The 20,927-nt window shown below is 44.1% G+C and overlaps 1 protein-coding gene across 1 annotated transcript; it reads right to left on the reverse strand.

Annotated features, from left to right (window-relative positions):
- Positions 1-2,272: 2,272 nt before the first annotated feature.
- On the reverse strand, positions 2,273-20,927 carry dync2i2 (dynein 2 intermediate chain 2). Its single transcript, XM_084047965.1, has 9 exons — positions 20,787-20,927; positions 18,459-18,734; positions 16,915-17,024; positions 16,017-16,174; positions 12,326-12,435; positions 11,163-11,333; positions 9,297-9,553; positions 3,894-4,051; positions 2,273-2,779 (listed from the first exon to the last, which is right to left on the reverse strand). Exons 1-9 carry the CDS (start codon positions 20,862-20,864, stop codon positions 2,538-2,540), a joined length of 1,560 nt encoding a protein of 519 aa, XP_083904091.1. The 5' UTR covers positions 20,865-20,927; the 3' UTR covers positions 2,273-2,537.

Below are 20,927 nucleotides of genomic sequence, written 5' to 3' on the forward strand. Positions count from 1 at the left end.
TTATGAACTCATTTTTTATGTATAAAGTGCTGTAACATGTTATGGCCTAATCACTCTCATTCAAGCATAAACGTCTGCACTGAAAATAATATATATTTTATCTTATACAGATACAAGCAGCAACATGTTGTTGGGACTATAGTCCCGCAGATTGTTCTACATATAATGAAGAAGAAATTTAAAGTTTAAGCAAGAAAATAAAATAGACCATAATAAAAAGCTAATATAGCCTACAGATATACAGTTATAGGACTTGGAGGATAACATCACAGCTGAGAAGGGCACTTCACATAGGTTACACACAGTAAATAGTTAACACTGAGGTCAATGAGAGTGTACCAGTGTACAGTCTCAGGGGAGACGCGATAGTATTGAGAAACTGTAGAACGCTCAGTAGGACAGCCGTTGTAAATCACACATCATTAGATTCTCTGCTTTGACTTTTTATGACTGAATGACTTTATGATCTCAACCAGCCTAACTCTGTCCCTCAGAGGTAAAAGGAACAGCAGTAGCGTTAGCATGTAGCTAACGCAGCATCACAGAGCGTGACGCGGGAGCGAGCGAGCAGCGGCCATGTGCGCTGAGGTCTGGAGCAAAGCACAGAGACAGCACACGGCTCTGTCTTTCATACAATGTGATATCGGGCGCAGTCACGAAACGCTATGTTTTAACGGTAATTACCGAGACGATTTAACTGAAATCTTTACAAAACACTGCAGTACTACAGGGAAATAATGTAACATTATTAGATGTTATAGTTTTTATTTTAGTTTCAAGGCATTATTCTCACTGGCCCCATGGGCAAGTGTCTGGTGTGTTCTGCTGGCACTGACTGTTTAAAAAGTACATCCGGGCAACCGGGCCATTTTTAATGTCAACCCCTGACCTTTGTTCCAACTAGGGTGACCACCTGTCCCGAAATTTGCGGGACAGTCCCGAAATTGGACCCTCTGTCCCGCGTCCCTCAATGTCTCGATGTCTAATTGGGTCTTTGGGGGTCCTGAATCCATTCCAACCACTAGTTTTTAGTAACAAAAAATGAATTACTCCTGGGCATAAAATTGGCCACGCCTACTTTTCAGGGGGCATATTCATCAAATTATGGTGGCCGTAATTGTCCCATATTTATATTTGTGGTTATGTTTTAATTCTTGGGGTTCTTAGAAAGTCAAATAAAGATATCTCCATTTACTTCTGCTGCGTTTAGTTTGCGTAATTTGCATAATGAGCTAATTATTGGCAGAGTCCAAGTCCATGTTTGTACATGAATCTATTACCATGGTGCAGTCGTGCAACCTCTCCTCATTGTGCAAATATTTGAGTGTATATATTTTTTAAAGCAAACATTTTTAAACTCAAATCTTCAATATTCCATCTTTACTGAAGTAGGACACACACACTAAAGAGATTCCATACTAAAAAAAAATGGGTGTCAACTACTTACCATGTGGAGGATGACACACCATTAGGGAAAGTTTCAGCAACACAGTTCCTGTCAAACAGCATCAAAGATGATCTGAGTGTGAAGAAAGCCTCCAACTCTTTCAAGGGAAACCCAACGCTTTCATGGTCACATCAAGGCAGGATGTAAACCACCTGAAAAAGGTTTTAACCAGATAAGCTGCTATTAGGAACATTTTGGAATGCTTATCTTTATGATTGTGTGTGTCCACCACTGTGTCTTAACTTCCAATGTGCATACAGTAAGAATAATGAAAAGTTAGTTTTATTGTACCTTAATCTATGTCTTTATTTTGAGCATTATTAGAAACATATTGGGATGCTCAGACGTTTTGATAAAATGTATCTAGAACACTCTAATTTTCTTACTGCAAATATGGCCACTACGTTATGAAAACAACCAATGTATCTTACAATGTAATTTTATTGAAACAATAGAATAATTAACAGCTACAGCCAGTACAGTATGTGTAACAATGTTCAGCATAAAATGTAATACTAGTCAAAGGTGTATGGACTTCAAACAATAGGTTTATATCAAAATGTTTATTGCTAGGCAACAAACGGTTGCTAGGAATGTGTCTTGGTGTTACAACAACAGCAACAGAACAGCACTGCAATAGCTGACACACGCACGCACGCACACACACACACACACACACACACACACACACACACACACACACACACACACACACACACACACACACACACACACACACACACACACACACACACACACACACACACACACACACACACACACACACACACACACACACACACACACACACACACACACAACTTGGGGTCCAAACTTACAAACATTTAATAGTGAAACAGCTCTCTTGTAGATCTGCTATTTTCACTGTTTCTTAAAACCTTTTTTTTCTTCTTCTTTTTAGAGGATTTTAGAAAAACAACAAAGTATTTTGTTTGTTCATTTTCTTGAAAATATTCTGGATTTTTTTTTTTTCTAATCGTGACCCATAAAAAAAGCCGTCCTGCGACCCAAAAAAACGGGTCTCGACCCACTGTTTGGGAAACAACTGATGGGGGCTCCCGCCATTGGTTCATTCTGCGACCTCGGTGGCCAGCTGCTCCAATCGGAGCATCTCGTTGGGCTGCTGCTCCGTCAGGTCGGCGCTCAGGGTCCAGACATGGAGGCCTCCGTGTGTTTGGCCCAGCGCCAGGAGGCCAGGCTCTCTGTGGTTGAAGGCCAGACAGGTGGCCGGCCCCCCCCCACCTCCCCCCACCTCTATGGAGGCCACCGGCCGGCCCGACCTCCTGCCCAGGTCAAACAGCTGCACCGCACCTTCAGGACACAAAGGATACATTTACTACTTTATTAACACCTTGGATCAGGACACAAAGGATACATTTACTACTTTATTAACACCTTGGATCAGGACACAAAGGATTGATTTAGTACAAGGGTGATGCAACTTTGATGATGCAGAGGGCCTCTATATATTTACACACTCACTACAGAGGAACACATAACATATACTGTTCTAAATAAACCATCATTCATTCATTCAGATGGTTAAGACCATCTAATGCAGCTCAAACTGGATTTAAAATGACTTTGAACCATCATGTCTACAGGCCTGAATGCACTGAGTTTCTGCCATGACTGACTGAGTAGAAAGTTACGTTATCGTTCAGTTGGACATAACGTGTCCGCTGAGTGTAAATACTGTATACATTAAATTAAATCATTTCTCTATGGAGAATAACATTGGGTCATCTTAGAATCGTCTCATATAAGAATTGTGGTCCAAAAATAAACAAACTGTCTCTGTGATATTGTCAGGGAGGAGGTTCTGTATCGTTTATGATAGTCAGTCACTTATATTTGATACAGTCTGTTTCTGGTGAAAATGTAACTAATTCGGCAGAAGTAACATCATCGTTTTCTCACCGTCAGTTGATGCTTCATATCCACAAGAGTCAAACCACCGCGGGGTCATTTGTTTACTTTTGGAACACAGTTCTTATTTGAAGCAATATTAAACACGTCTATGGGGATTCAGAACGGGGGTGGAAAACCACGAACCAGGTAGGATGTGTAAATTACGTCAGACTTCGGTGCTCTATTAGTGTGATTAATAGTGGCAGTCCTACAACAGTACATAAGACATGTAATACTGTACCTTGTCCTACAACAGTACATAACACATGTAATATTGTACCTTGTCCTACCACAGTACATAAGACATGTAATACTGTACCTTGTCCTACCACAGTACATAACACATGTAATACTGTACCTTGTCCTACAACAGTACATAACACATGTAATACTGTACCTTGTCCTACAACAGTACATAACACATGTAATACTGTACCTTGTCCTACAACAGTACATAACACATGTAATACTGTACCTTGTCCTACAACAGTACATAACACATGTAATACTGTACCTTGTCCGGTAGCCGCAGCAAAGACCAGCGGTCTGGTTGGGGACCAGCACACCTGGAACACGTAGGAGTCTGAGACCCTCACTGACAGCAGAGGGTTGGCCTGGAGCACCGAGTGGAGGTGAACTAGGCCTTCTGTCCCCGCACTTAAAAACAAGTTCCTAAAAACAACACAGAGTGGAGGTGAACTAGGCCTTCTGTCCCCGCACTTAAAAACAAGTTCCTAAAGACAACACAGAGTGGAGGTGAACTAGGCCTTCTGTCCCCACACTTAAAAACAAGTTCCTAAAAACAACACAGAGTGGAGGTGAACTAGGCCTTCTGTCCCCGCACTCAAAAACAAGTTCCTAAAAACAACACAGAGTGGAGGTCATGCACGTGCACACATAGACATCAAAGGGGGCTTGAGCCCCTTCCTTTTTGTCTGTCGGTAAAAAGTGCCCTTGTCTCCTCTGACTGTAAACTGTAGAAACCCCTGCGTGCGCCCGTTGGCCTCGCACCTGCAGTAAAGCTTACTTAATTGCGCCCCGTGCCGTGCAGTGCTCGCGCAGAATTATAGTTGATTTACAAGCTCACAACGCGTCGCAACGGCAGGCATTGTGAGCTTGTTGATCGGCTATTTTTTGTGTGCGCGATACCGCCCGGCAAACGAAGTATATTATACACTATCGAAACCTAACTGAGGGCACAACTGAACGCAGTGAATGCACGCAGAACACGGACCAATTGTTTGAGACAGATTAGGTATGTATGGACAAAATATATATATATAGCTGTTAATTTGAAATTACTTGTCAAGCAGGAGCCTATATATATCTCTCTCTCCCTCTCTCTCTCTCTCTCGCTTTCTCTCTCTGTGTCAGCAGCAGTGGTGGGAAAAGTACTCAATTTCTTTACTTAAGTAAAAGTACTCATTATACAGAAGAATAAGTGGCGTCGTTAGGCGGGGGCTTCGGTGGCTAGCCACCAATGTTTTATCCAAAGCCACCAATAAAAAAATATATAAAAAAAAGTTTTTTTTAATATTTTTTTTATTATATATCTATAACCCTAACCCTAACCCTAAAACCGAAATAAAGTAACAAAAAACAGGTAAAAAAGTACCCGAATCCGACGAATATCCGCAAAAGCACGCGCGCGCGCAGGGGGGACAAATGCACGCGCGCGCGTGCATGCGTCCGTGCATGTGCCCTTTTGAAATTCCAGCCCCTGCCTCTCCAAATCTCTCTGCACGTCTCTGGTGGAGGTGAACTAGGCCTTCTGTCCCCGCACTTAAAAACAAGTTCCTAAAAACAACACAGAGTGGAGGGGAAATAGGGGAGGGGGGGGTCAATATCCCCCTGAGCAAGCATGTGTGCTCTATTAGCTCAGTGAGTGAGGTCCTGGGTTTGAATTTAAAAAGAATAAGTTTAAGCACAAATTTAATAAAAACTAGAAAAAGTGCTCCTCGGAGCACAACTCTCCGCCAGAAGACTTGTGTTGGTTCGAAGGTCGCGAAGGTCGCTATCCCTCTTGTATATGTAAGTGTCCTATCCATCCTGTCTGGGTAAGTGTCCTCTTCCGTTCATTCTGTGTAAGTGTCCTATCCCTCCTGTCCTATCCGTCCTGTCTATGTAAGTGTCATATCCCTCCTGTCTATATAAGTGTCCTATCTGTCCTATCTGTCCAATAAGACAGATAGGAACAATTGGACCGCGACTACTTGACTACTTCCGGTTCGAAGGTCTGGGAGTGAGCTAGTGGCCGGATTTTCGGTATTGGAATCTGGCTTATCACAGTGACACATGTATTTATAGGTCGCTATCCCTCTTGTATATGTAAGTGTCCTATCCAACCTGTCTGGGTAAGTGTCCTCTTCCGTTCTGTCTGTGTGAGTGTCCTATCCCTCCTGTCTGTATAAGTGTCCTATGTCATATCCCTCCTGTCTATATAAATGTCCTATCTGTCCTATCTGCCAATTACGTATCAGCCATGCAGCCATTTCATGGTTCCCGTCTTACCTCACTCTGACAGTGGCGGAGACACTGTCAGAGTGATGCCATGTATATATAGGCCCGGTGGCGTCACTAGCCAATCAGATCACAGTATTTCACGTGTCACGTGAGGCTTGACCAATCGGTTTGTCATGTTTAGAAAGTGAAAACGCAGTGATAACAATACTCTCCTGGCGGAGAGTAACAAACTAAAACTAAAATTTCATGTCAAATCATCATGTTTTGTTTTTTCCATTATCATGTGATGTCATGCATCCTTACCTCATAATACCCCAAAAACCCACTATAGTTTAGTTCCAAAATAAGAAATAAACTCAAACTAGACAATTCCTGAAACTAAAACTGCTTTATTATGCACTCCTAACACACCAAACAGGAACATTTCAAAGCTCTACTAAGGCCTCCTTTAGACGGTCTCTAGAGAGAACGACACAATCAAATATCAGATGTGCCGTCCGCTTAGATGGCAACAGAGTTATCCTGGGTTGAAAACGTAACAAAGTCACGACAGCGTTTTAATCACTGCTGTGCCTCCGTCTAAAATAAAAATAAAAAGTGAGAACGCAGACCGTTGTGGTCTAAACGTGGCCTAAGTGTGGTGGTTGTACCTGTGGAAGGGAGAGCAGTGTATTAAGGTGGTTGTACCTGTGGAAGGGAGAGCAGTGTATTAAGGTGGTTGTACCTGTGGAAGGGAGAGCAGTGTATTAAGGTGGTTGTACCTGTGGAAGGGAGAGCAGTGTATTAAGGTGGTTGTACCTGTAGAAAGGAGAGCAGTGTATTAAGGTGGTTGTACCTGTGGAAGGGAGAGCAGTGTATTAAGGTGGTTGTACCTGTAGAAAGGAGAGCAGTGTATTAAGGTGGTTGTACCTGTGGAAGGGAGAGCAGTGTATTAAGGTGGTTGTACCTGTAGAAAGGAGAGCAGTGTATTAAGGTGGTTGTACCTGTGGAAGGGAGAGCAGTGTAATAAGGTGGTTGTACCTGTGGAAGGGAGAGCAGTGTAATAAGGTGGTTGTACCTGTGGAAGGGAGAGCAGTGTATTAAGGTGGTTGTACCTGTAGAAAGGAGAGCAGTGTATTAAGGTGGTTGTACCTGTGGAAGGGAGAGCAGTGTATTAAGGTGGTTGTACCTGTGGAAGGGAGAGCAGTGTATTAAGGTGGTTGGCTGCTTGTTTCGAAGGACAATGACTTCCAATCCACGGCTGTTTTCGCGTTTGTGGAGACGCATTTGAAGCCGATAGTCCCAGACGGGGCTGTACAGCTAGAGGGTTTCTCCGCGTTTCGTGCTGACAGAGACTTCGAGGCGGTAGGGAAGTCGCGTGGAGGTGGATTAATGTTCTTTATAAACAATCGCTGGTGTTCCGACGTGACAGTGTTGCAACAATACTGTTCTATTGACATTGAGTCTCTCTTCATACTCTGTCGCCCATTCTATTCCCCCCGTGAGTTTAATGCGTTCATCCTCGTGTGTGTTTACATTCCACCAGATGCTGACGTCACCACAGCAGTAGACACACTGACAGAACAGCTGTCGGGGGTGGAGCGCAAATACCCGGACAGTTTGGCTGTGGTGCTTGGGGACTTTAACCAGGCTCATCTTAGCCGGGCTCTCCCCAAATACAGACAGCAAGTAACATGCGCTACCAGGGACACGAACACTCTTGATCACTGTTATTGCACTATTCGGCAGGCATACCATTCTGTCCCCCGGGCTGCGCTGGGCAAAGGAGATCACCATCTCATCCATCTGATCCCTCGCTACAGGCAGAGATTAAAAATATCAAAACCTGTAGTGAGGAGTTTCAGAGTGTGGTCCAGTGAGGCAAAGGAGAGACTCTGTGCCTGGCTGGAGAATGCTGGCTGTGACCAGGACCTTGTTGAGTGGGCGGGGCCTGAGGCTGGAAACAATCTGGATGAATACACTGACACTGTGACATCATTCATCAGCCTCGGTGAGGAAGTGTGCGTTCCTCTCCGCTTCAGGAAGATCTACAACAACGACAAGCCCTGGTTTTCAGCCCATCTCAGGAGGCTGAGGTCAGAAAAGGAGGTGGCCGGGCGCAGCGGTGACGTGGCTTTGTTCAGGCAAGCCAAGTACAGGTTTGCCAAAGCAGTGAGGGAGGCGAAACATCGCTTTTCAGAGAAGCTGCAGCAGCAGCTCTCTGAGGGGAACTCCTCCTCGGTCTGGAAAGGCCTCAAGACCATCACAAACTATAAACCAAAGTCGCCACAAGCGTCCGACAATCTCCCCCTGGCGAACGAGCTCAATGAGTTCTATTGCAGATTTGAGAGAGAGGTTCCCTCCCGCCCTCGAGCGGCTGCGCAGGTGGTGCAGCAGCAACAATCTGGAGCTAAATGCCCAAAAGACAGTGGAGATGGTGGTGGATTTCCGGAAGAAAGCAGCCCCTCCCCCTCCCATCATGCTGGGAGGCACTCTGGTGAACTCTGTGGAGTCCTTTAAGTTCCTGGGCATTACCATCTCCCAGGACCTGAAGTGGGAACTGAACATCATGGCCCTCCTGAAAAAGGCACAGCAGAGACTGTTCTTCCTCCGGCAACTGAGGAAGTACAGACTGTCAAGGGCTATGATGACCCGTTTCTACTCGGCCATCATTGAGTCCATCCTCACCCACTCCATCATCACCTGGTTCCCCGCTGCAGCTGCAAAAGATCTCGTCAAGCTGCAGCGGGTGATTCGTTCAGCAGAGAGGGTGATCGGCCGTCCCCTGCCCTCCCTCAAGTCCCTGCACGACTCCAGGGCACTGAGGAGGGCAAGAAAGATCATGGCTGACCCCTCCCACCCTGGCCACGGCCTCCTCACCCTGCTCCCCTCTGGAAGAAGGATGCGGTTGCTGAAGGCCACCACAGCACGCCACAGACTCAGCTTCTTCCCCTCAGCTGCCAGGCTGCTCAATGAGTCTGGCTTCCCTCCTCCCCCGCCCCCAAGGGCCACTGAAACCTGACACTGGCAAAGACATTGCACTACTGAACACTATGGCACTTTATATTATCTATTTCTTGCACAATGTTGTTGGTGTTGTTGGTATTTATGTTATACAAAGCAAATTCCTATGTGTATTACACAATGGCAAATAAAGGAATCTGAATCTGAATCTGTACCTGTGGAAGGGAGAGCAGTGTAATAAGGTGGTTGTACCTGTGGAAGGGAGAGCAGTGTATTAAGGTGGATGTACCTGTGGAAAGGAGAGCAGTGTATTAAGGTGGTTGTACCTGTGGAAGGGAGAGCAGTGTATTAAGGTGGTTGTACCTGTGGAAGGGAGAGCAGTGTATTAAGGTGGTTGTACCTGTAGAAAGGAGAGCAGTGTATTAAGGTGGTTGTACCTGTGGAAGGGAGAGCAGTGTATTAAGGTGGTTGTACCTGTGGAAGGGAGAGCAGTGTAATAAGGTGGTTGTACCTGTGGAAGGGAGAGCAGTGTATTGAGTGGACCGGGCTGCTACGGGGTCTGAAGGAGAACACTGCAGGGGCTCTCAGTGTCACTGTGCCGGTGACGCCCTCCTCCTCCTGGTGGTCACAGCGGGACACTGCGGCTGGCCTCTGAGCCGAGAAGGAGCACTTGAGGAGCAGGCCGCCCTCAGAGCCCACCAGGAAGGTGTCAGAGTCCCATGGGGACAGGGCCAGCGACGTCACCCCCACCTTGGTGCTGCCCTGGGCCTACACAGGACAAGAACATTAACACATTAAGACCTGAGGCAGATTCTAATATATCTTCTAAATCCTAACAGTTTTTTGAAAAGACTTATGCTACTATGTCAGTGGTGCTCAAACCTTCTCATGTCAAGGACCCCAGAATGTATATGTATTTGGCCGCGGACCCCCATCTCAAAATATGTTGTTCCAGGGACCCCCCAGAAGCAAAGATTTGAGTTAAAAATGTTCGCATAAAAAAATATCTATTCAAAGATTTGCACAAATGTTCAAGATTTTTCAAAAATAGCAGATCTACAAGCTTTGTCCAGGGTGTTTTAGAAGAGAGAGAAGAGTCTAGGACGTGTGGAGCGTTGTCCAGAGTGTTTTAGAGGAGAGAGAAGAGTCTAGGACGTGTTGAGCGTTGTCCAGGGTGTTTTAGAGAAGAGAGAAGAGTCTAGGACGTGTGGAGCGTTGTCCAGAGTGTTTTAGAGAAGAGAGAAGAGTCTAGGATGTGTTGAGCGTTGTCCAGGGTGTTTTAGAGAAGAGAGAAGAGTCTAGGACGTGTTGAGCGTTGTCCAGGGTGTTTTAGAGAAGAAAGAAGAGTCTAGGACGTGTGGAGCGTTGTCCAGGGTGTTTTAGAGAAGAGAGAAGAGTCTAGGACGTGTTGAGCGTTGTCCAGGGTGTTTTAGAGAAGAGAGAAGAGTCTAGGACGTGTTGAGCGTTGTCCAGGGTGTTTTAGAGAAGGGAGAAGAGTCTAGGACGTGTGGAGCGTTGTCCAGGGTGTTTTAGAGAAGAGAGAAGAGTCTAGGACGTGTTGAGCGTTGTCCAGAGTGTTTTAGAGAAGAGAGAAGAGTCTAGGACGTGTGGAGCGTTGTCCAGGGTGTTTTAGAGAAGAGAGAAGAGTCTAGGACGTGTTGAGCGTTGTCCAGGGTGTTTTAGAGAAGGGAGAAGAGTCTAGGACGTGTGGAGCGTTGTCCAGGGTGTTTTAGAGAAGGGAGAAGAGTCTAGGACGTGTGGAGCGTTGTCCAGGGTGTTTTAGAGAAGAGAGAAGAGTCTAAGAAGTGTGGAGCGTTGTCCAGGGTGTTTTAGAGAAGAGAGAAGAGTCTAGGACGTGTGGAGCGTTGTCCAGGGTGTTTTAGAGAAGAGAGAAGAGTCTAGGACGTGTGGAGCGTTGTCCAGAGTGTTTTAGAGAAGGGAGAAGAGTCTAGGACGTGTGGAGCGTTGTCCAGGGTGTTTTAGAGAAGGGAGAAGAGTCTAGGACGTGTGGAGCGTTGTCCAGGGTGTTTTAGAGAAGGGAGAAGAGTCTAGGACGTGTGGAGCGTTGTCCAGAGTGTTTTAGAGAAGGGAGAAGAGTCTAGGACGTGTGGAGCGTTGTCCAGAGTGTTTTAGAGAAGAGAGAAGAGTCTAGGACGTGTGGAGCGTTGTCCAGGGTGTTTTAGAGAAGAGAGAAGAGTCTAGGACGTGTGGAGCGTTGTCCAGGGTGTTTTAGAGAAGAGAGAAGAGTCTAGGACGTGTGGAGTGTTGTCCAGGGTGTTTTAGAGAAGAGAGAAGAGTCTAGGACGTGTGGAGCGTTGTCCAGTGATGCATTGTGGATCATTTGGAGGAACTTGTTGCATCATGACTAATGACTCACCTTGGTGTGTGCGTAGCTGCTGTGAGGAACTTGCTCCATGACTAATGCGTATCCTTCAGTGAGAAGCAGCCTCCTCTGGTCTGGATCCAGGGTCCACAACAACACTCGGCCCCCCGAGCTTCCACTGAGCACCCCCAGCTCTCTGCCGCTCTGACACGCCACCCACACAACCTGGACACAAGATGGCAGCAGTGAGCACTCTATCTAATCTTTACCTATACCAAGTCCAGTTCAATGAGGAGGGCTGTTTCACAGGTCAATAGCACACTGGAATCCTCTTCTAGGCCATATGCGTGACACCAAAGGAAAAGGCTTGTTTTAAAAGGGAACTTAAACATGATATACTATACACTCTAAACACAACATCTTAACTTATAGTAGGGCAGGGGAGAGGCTCCACCAGCACATTTCTGTAACCTGTTTTTTAGGACCCTAAAGGTGTCTAGTTAAGATTTCTTCTTGTTGCCCAGATCAATCATGGAGTTTATTTTTAACCCTTTCTTACACCTTTCCCCAACCCGAACCATAACATGGAGATAACAGAAAATACCATAACTCTTGAAGTAAACAACCTACAGAGACAAATGAACACATTTATATACATATATTCTACCCAAGGATTTCATTAAAGTTGTTATTATTCAGATTCAAGCACATCTTGACTCTATTTCAGGACAGAAACTGCAAAAAAACTAACAGAAAATTGTCAAATCACATCAATATTTCTCCTTGTACTAAATACTTATGGTGAATACATTTTTGTCCCATGTTTTTAGGACCCTTATGGTGTCTAGTTATGTCCCATGGGGTTCATATGGTGACCATCTTGAATTGATGTCCATGCGAGTGGAGGAAATGATGATTTTCATATCTCCTGAACCAGACGACGTACATAGACAAATAAACCCACTTTTTCATAGAATTTTAACACAAACTGGCCTGATAGGCCGGTCACCATGGTAACAAATGATAAACAAACTGACCTGGTCACCATGGTAACATATGATAAACAAAGTGACCTGGTCACCATGGTAACATATGATAAACAAACTGACCTGGTCACCATAGTAATAGATGATAAACAAACTGACCTGGTCACCATAGTAACAGATGATAAACAAACTGACCTGGTCACCATAGTAACAGATGATAAACAAACTGACCTCATAGACGGGTTCCCGGTGGCTTTGTGCTGACATTCCAGTTTGGGCCATCACAGGGTCCTGTGTCCTGCTAGTGTCCCAGACCACCACCTCCCCACTGTACAGACCCCCTAGACAAGGCAAGGCAATGTTATGGATACACCAGACCAGGGCAACTCAAAGTGCTTTACAACAGTGGTTTTCAACCAGTGGTCCGGGGACCACCAGTGGTCCTTGAGAGAGTACCAGGGGGTCCCCAGCAAAATGAGTTCATAGCATCACAATCATTTTTAACCACTTAGCTTAGGCCATTCAAAAATAGCAGATCTACAAGCTCAAAGCGTGGCACCGAGTGCCGCGCTTTGAGCTTGTAGATCTGCTATTTGAAAAACCTTGAAAAACTGTGCATTATCTTTGATCATTTATATTTTTTAAAGCGAAAATTAACTGATGTCTTTGCTTCTGGGGGGTCCCTGGCACGAAACATTTTCAAATGGGGGTCCGCGGCCAAATGTATATCAATTTAGGGGTCCTTGGCATGAAAAAGGTTGAAAACCACTGCTTTACAACATAAAAACAATTACAATCAAAGCGCAATAAAATAAAAGGACAATAAAGGGACAATAAAACACTAAAGATAAAGGACGGTCAGGGGTCGGCAACCTTTTTGAAATGAGGTGCCATGTGGTGTAATTAATAGACAATAAGTCATTTTAGCATGTGTGACGAGTGAGTGACAGCGACTATGATCTGGTACCCCACACATTTTGCACAAACATGGGAAAATATCTATTCTAATACTACTGCCACCATAATATGTAATGCCCTGACACCATCCATTAAAGCATTTGAATCACAATAACAAATATAGCTGCAAGCAGCGATAATATGGGGCCAGGAGAGAGAAAGAGAAAGGATAATTCCTTTAACAGGTCAATTCATGAAAGTCCTTGCGGTCTTGTTTCCAATGAGTGCCTCAGAGAGAGAGAGAGAGAGAGATAGATACGGAATAGATTGAGGAGACATAGAGAGAGACAAATGGAATAGATTGAAGAGACAGAGAGAGAGACATGGAAACGGAATAGATTGAAGAGAAAGACATGGAAATGGAATAGATTGAAGAGAGAGAGAGAGCGCCATGGAAACGGAATAGATTGAGTCATGTTTTTTGCATTTCAACTTAAATGAGTCTGCATCAAGTGAGGCTTGAACCGGCAACCTTGCGGTCGTGAGGCACTCTTAGGTAGCTGCAACACTACCTATAGTGCTATATCTTTGTCCAGGCTGATATTGTCTGTTGAGGATCACAAACTCTTGCCTTCTGTCATGACCCAAGCCCCTGTTTCACTAACACTAAGATCACTCGTTCACAAACCATTTACCAATGAAGAAATTGTACATCTCCTCAGAACCAAAATTAGTGAAAGTAGCCGATCTACAAGCTCACAAACCATTAAAAGTTGTCAGATTGTACATTGGCTATTTTCACAATGAAGTATGTTATACATTGAAAAAACATACTCTCATTGCTATCTGAAAAGTTGTGAGATTGTAGATCAGCTGTATGTAAAAAACACTCAATTAAGTATTTCATGTTATCTTTAACAATTGCAGATGTATTCATTGATAGTCATGTTGTGTGAAATGCAACTTAGATGAAGTCTGCACCAAGTGAGGCTTGAACTGGTGACCTTCAGGTTGTGGGGCACACATTTAAGCGAGAAGCCACCAACAGACAAGAACCTGTGAAAAAGGAGATCACACAGATCATACAGTTTCACGCAAATAGCTCAAAAATCCTGGGTTTAAGTGTTTTTCAAACTGCTCAAGATTGCGGACAATCTAAGGGCGGTGCTTACTGGTCAACGTGATAGATGTGTTCCTCATTAGTCAAGGCACATGTGTAAGCAGGTCTAATGGCTGTCGGCCAAACGAGGCATGACTTTTGCCTGTTTAAAGTTTCAATTTTCAAAAAATTGCTATAGCGCCCCCGTTTGACCAATTGGAGTAAGATTGGTTTCAGTGATATTTGGAATGGCCCTTTACATTTCTGCAAAGTTTCAAAGAATGGTAAGTCTGCATGTATGTGTTAGGGGCAGATGAATAATTGTCATAAAACTGCAATATTCATTGGCTCATTAAAGCTTCATTTTTTCACTTATGGAAGATATTTTGCAAACGTTTTTTGGTATAGGTCCAAAGTTCATGTGTAAAAAGTTTCGTGCAGATTACTCAAAAATCCCAGGAGGAGATAGGTTTTAACTGTTTTTCATATAATTCAAAATGGTGGGAAATCTAAAGGTCAGAGGTCAAAAGTCAGAGTGTGAAAGTTGTTCAGCATGAGGAGACGCATGTGTGCATCGAAGTTTCATGGCTGTAGGTGAAACAGGGCATGAGTTGTACCTGTTCAAAGTTGTCATTTTCAACTGAGTGCTATAGCGCCACCTTTTGACGAAAGATTGTGAGATTTATTTTTTGATCGTTTTTCATGACCATCTACCATATGGCCGAGTTTCATAAAAAGCGACTGCACGGTTCAGCCAGAACTGGCAAAAACGGCGGAAGAAGAAGAAGAAGAAGAAGAAGAAGAAGAAACGGAATAATGCCAATAACAATATGGGTCCATGCTGGAAGCCTGGCCCCATAACTAGAGAAAGTGCTCCTCGGAGCACAGGTCTCCGCCAGGTCAGGTACGTTATTGTGGCCTCCTGGTGGCGCTATAACAGGCCAATGTGAAAAGGGTGCCAATTATTCTTAGGTCTTTCACGGCAATCAGACACTGCATTCATGATTTGAGGCATTTTGTTCCAAAAATGTGTTTTGCTAAATTAGACCTGCTGGTGGCGCTATAACAGGTCAATGTGAAAAGGGTGGCATTTTTTTCCGCGGCCTAGTGGGAATGTGTGTGGGAAATTTCATGGAAAGCGCAAGCTGCGTTCATGATTTGAGGCATTTTGTTCAAAACGGACCAATCCTGCACACTTTGGAAGCCAAGCTTAGCCAATAAGGATGGAATATGGACAATTTGACAGATCCGTGTTGATCACATGACTATAGAGATACGGTGTACCAATTTGCATGATGTTTGGATACAATCTGTAGGAGTGAATGGGTTTTGCACAAATCAGCCTCCTGGTGGCGCTATACGAGGCCCATGTGAATAATGTGGGGCAGAGGTTCTGAATTGGCATCTAGGGAGTGTGTGTGCACAGTTTCGCAGCGACCGGGCCGACGGTGCCGGAGATTAGCTGTTCACAGACAGATGGACACATGGACACACGGACGGACGGACAGGGTGCAAAACATACTCTCTCGCCATGCCTTTCGGCCTGGCGGAGACAATAACATTAATAATATTAATACTAATAACCTGTGATAACAGAGGGTAGTGTAGGATGAAGCACAGACCTGTGATAACAGAGGGTAGTGTAGGATGAAGCACAGACCTGTGATAACAGAGGGTAGTGAAGGATGAAGCACAGACCTGTGATAACAGAGGGTAGTGAAGGATGAAGCACAGACCTGTGATAACAGAGGGTAGTGAAGGATGAAGCACAGACCTGTGATAACAGAGGGTAGTGAAGGATGAAGCACAGACCTGTGATAACAGAGGGTAGTGAAGGATGAAGCACAGACCTGTGATAACAGAGGGTAGTGCAGGATGAAGCACAGACCTGTGATAACAGAGGGTAGTGAAGGATGAAGCACAGACCTGTGATAACAGAGGGTAGTGTAGGGTGGAAGCACAGAGCAGTAACTGCAGTGTGAACGTCTATCACCAGATCCGCTCGTTTGGCGTTCACACCTCCACGGTCCAGGTTCCACGTGCACACGTACGACTTTTCACTGGACCAATCACCATCGTCCATACTGCAGGACAGGACACACACACACACACACACACACACACACACACACACACACACACACACACACACACACACACACACAAATGTATACATGTAAGTTAAACATTTCTGCTGCTCCTTCACTTGGAAAGGAGCCAGCTTATGTGGTTTCGGGCATCTAGTACGGATGCCTCGCGAGCGTCTCCCTAGGGAGGTCCTCACTGCATTTAAAGACAAACATACCGTCCATAAGCTCAAAGGGGTTCCAGGCAACTTCAGAGATCAAAAAAAGAAAAAAACTGTTGTCAAACAGTTAGTACCGTTGACTGACAAGTGACAACCCCTTCAGCCAATCAGCAGCTCCTTTTCCCAACCACCAGCCATATGACGCAAGGGGACTTTAGAAGGGGCTATGCCGAAAATAGGTTGCTTTATTCGGATACATACGTGTCACTGCCCGCCCCTGACGGTTCTCTGTTGTTTTTTTTGTTAAATAGTCTCTGTCATGATTAATTGACCACATACTGTATATGAAGTTAAACAACTAAATTCTATCCAAACGATATCTTAAAAGTAAATTCCGTGCCTCAAAAAAAGAAGTTTGAGAGCGTTTTAAAGTTTTAAAACAACGCACACAAAACAATGGCTGCCGTTCCATTTTTGTCGGCAAAATTATATATATATATATATATATATATATATATATATATATATATAAAGGAAGGCTTAAGTTGCCTAGTATACCTTTAAAGACAAACATACCGTCCATAAGCACAAGCAATAACAGAGCCTGTGCTGTTCCAGGATACACTGGTTACATGAAGAGCTTTCTCCTGAGCACTGGGATGATGCAGGCGATGGACACATGACACCTGTAAACATCACACACATACAAGATTAATGAATCATTAATAAAATAATCAGATCAGACCTTGATTGATTCAGCTGGGGGTATGCAGGCGCCAAAGACAGCACAGCAGTTCAAATCAGAAAACAGGGAAAGGGGGAACAAAGTACAGTATAGATACAGCATGATGGAGATACATCAGTGTCAAGGCAACACCATCAGTAACGTGTAGAGTTGTTGTTATTAGGAATGAAAACAAACTCCCAACACGTCGTGATGTGACACGTTGTGAGTTTGTAGATCTGCTCGTTTCACTACTTTTGCGCAACACTCTTGTATGATGAACTATGGCATTCATTTACACACACTGGCGGAACAAGTCAATACCGGGCCGTGGGGGGTCAGAGCCTCCGAACAAAAAAATGATTGCTCGGTCAGATTCAGAGTCACGCTGGGGACAACGCTTCAGACGAGCACTATGTCTATACGATGCATTATGGTGCGATGTAATAACCCATCAAAGCTTGACGTTGCATCGCTTTAAAACAAACAAACACATCCCCGCAACTGCAGGTCTTACAACAAGCCTCGGTTAAACTGCTGCTGTCTCTCACACAAAGTCAAAGCATTTGAGAGTTCAGAGTTCAGCACCACGGTAGCCCTGGTCCAGAACGTTACAGAGACTCTCTAACGCTCTGGACCAGGGCTAGACCTGTGGACCCACTTCAACCAATGAACTCAAATGTTTAGAAGAATTGGCACGGCGGCCAAACGGTACAAGTACAAATTCAATTTCAAATTCCTACTACTTGCACTATTTGCAGGACATGACATAAGCAGGCTAAGCAGCTACAGTGAACTGTCTTCAATTTACTAACGTCACATTGTTGCAGACAGTGACAGTAACAGTACTGTAGCCTACCTGGCTCCGGACCCACATGAAGGTAACGTTAGTAGAACTAGTCCATACCCGGTCGACGCATCTGTGGGGGGATATGCGCACGGGAGGCAGTTCTTCCCATAGCTGGGCAGCCCCGTAACCATGGCGACATTCATTTTACACAAAAACGCAAATAAAAAGCTGAGATTTGGTGATATCTCAATGGCTGTGTGCAATTTCAGATCAATAGCTCCAGCCACTGAGGAGAACCGGGTCTCACCACATTTTGGTCTCACCACATTTTGGTCTCAACGGAGGTTTGTGGAATTTTAGGAGGATGGATTAATGGCAGCCATGAACAGGTGGAGGATGAGAGCGAATTAGGATCACACATTACTTGTTTTTTCTTTGTCTTCACGTGTTTATCTAAAGTTTGTACAGCCACTGAGCGATGCCGTTTATGATTAGACTGATATCCTACATTATTACAGATGTATGTATGGGTTAAAGTTAAGATTTATAGGTTTACTTTGTTCACATGAAACAAAGATGTGGGTGGGTTGGGTCGGTGCTTCTCACCATGTGACTCGGCTCCTCCCAGTTGACGTGGAAGCCGTCGAAGGCGTGGCTCTTGGCGTTGGCGGCCAGCGCTCTGAGGACCATGTCCTCCACCCCGAGGAGGAAGCTCTTCAGCCCCGCTGAGGAGAGCAGCAGCGCCGCCTGGTGGCTGCCGAGGAAATCCTCCTGAAGGGCTGCTGCTGCTGCTTCCTCTGTCTGACTGGACTTCACCGTAGTGGAGCCTCTGGTCTGAACGCCCAACTCCTTATAATGTACGGCTCTGGTCTGGCTGTCCCTCTGGAATATAGAGGAGTAGTTTAACCCTGTACAATGTATGGCTCTGGAATATAGAGTAGTTTAGTTATATATATTTTTTTTAATTCCCACGATTTTGTAACTCTTTTTCGCTCTGTGCCAATTATTATAGAGTAGGCCCTTTCACCAACCCCACCTAGGGTATAGGCACTGATGACGCGGAGGAGAGAACACGCCCACAGCGTCCCCGGCGGGAATCGAACCCAGGACCTTCTAGCTGTGAGGCGACAGCGCTACCGACTGCTCCACCGTGCCCCTAGAGGAGTAGTTTAACTGTGTATAATGTAAGGCTCTGGACATATAGAGACTCTTTGTGTCTCCTACCGGAACCGCTGCCGGTCATCAAATTATTGTCTTAGGAATGAGACACAAACAAATAAATATCCATGAATTCAAGTCTCCATGAGGTGACAATACATAGGAAAAAAGTCATTTTGGGGTTGAACTATCCCTTTAAAGGACAACTTTGTTTTTTTACAACCAATGTTTATGTTTTAGATTGTAATTAAAGTAAATAAAAGATGAGTGTTAAAAAATGTAAATTTACTGCTTTCTATAGTTTTAGCAATTTTCACAATCTTTTTTACAGTGTTTTCACAGTGGGCGGGGGCATTCTGTCCGGTGGCTAAATATGTATTTTTTTAACACATTAACCCGGCGTTTTCTTTATAATTATTTACAGTAGCTCTTCTAGCCCCCAATAACTCACATCTGGCCATCTCAGACAGCCGGACCTTTTTTATTGTGTAAAAAAGGCATATTTAGCCACCGGACAGAATGCCCCCGCCCACTGTAAAAAATATCGCAAAAAATGCTAAAACTATAGAAAGCAGTAAATGAAAAAAAAATTACACTCATCATTTATTTACTTTAATTACAAGCTAGAATATAAACCTTGGTTGTAAAAAAACAAAGTTGTCCTTTAACTGTGTACAATGTACCTGTCTGTCTGTCTGTCTGTCTGTCTGTCTGTAATAGTCAGAGGATTGTAGATCAGGGAGAGTGCAAACGAAACCAAATGGACCCTTAACTCACAGATCTACAAATGTAACAAGTAGCTCTGAGTTTATTATCACCTGACAGGGGGGAGTTTAACCCTGTAACCCATTGTACAGGGTTAAACTACTGTTCCTATAGCAACGCTAGAAATCAATGGTTGTGTTGTTATTATTATAACACACATATTTGTCATGAATTGAGTACAAAGAAAGGACCCCAATGGAAACAAGCCATATAATAGGCTTTCTTGTGTTTTTAAATCCTCTTAAAGGACCTTGTATTGAACTGTACTTTATGTACTTTATGTGCAAACTGCTAATAAAGTATTCAATCAATCACAGGTGTGTTGTTATTATTATTATTATTATTATTATTATTATTATTATTATTATTATTATTATTATAACAGGTTGTGTCTAAATGGTTAAACTGTTTTAACTTACAGCAGCCATGGTTCACATGACGCTCGTCTGTCACAAGCGTCATGGCGTGACTTGTTGCTGGTTTTTGAACATTTTACATTTACAACCCGTTCATCTACATAAACGTTCACATTTATAATATAAAGTATTGACCCTACGGCCATGGATGTAACAAGTTAAAACGCCCAGGTCTAAGTACCCGAATATTCTGTATTGTTCAATAAAAAGATTTTTAATCCGATCGCCGGCCATTTTCTGTTTTTTGTTGTTTTTTCACAATGTATCAGGGTGCAATACACAATCTAACCGGTAGGAGCGCCTAGTTAAAAGCTTATGGAGAAAATGGCCGGCGAACGGATTAAAAAGCTTTTTATTGAACAATACGAAAGATACGACTACATAGACCGAGCGTTTTAACTTGTTACATCCATGTCCATGAGGTCAGCACTTTATATTAAACATGTGAACGTTTATGTAGATGTACGGGTTGTAAATGTAAAATGTTCAAATAACAGGAACAAGTAGCGTCATGACTCATGTTTCATGTTTTAGAGCTAAACTTACAGGTTGTGTTATCATTATTGTTATTAGAACATCAAAGGGTTAAACGCACCGTTTCGGTCGCCAGTTGATGACGTTTCCTCCACACTGATTGGATCTCCACACCATCCAGGACTTCATCATTAAACATGATTTATAGATCTATTTATTCTAATGGTCAAACATTACATTCTGCTGGCTGAGCCAGCTGCTA

Source organism: Gymnoscopelus microlampas (assembly GCF_963454915.1).
Source record: "Gymnoscopelus microlampas genome assembly, chromosome: 21".
In the NCBI taxonomy this organism is placed as follows: domain Eukaryota; kingdom Metazoa; phylum Chordata; class Actinopteri; order Myctophiformes; family Myctophidae; genus Gymnoscopelus; species Gymnoscopelus microlampas.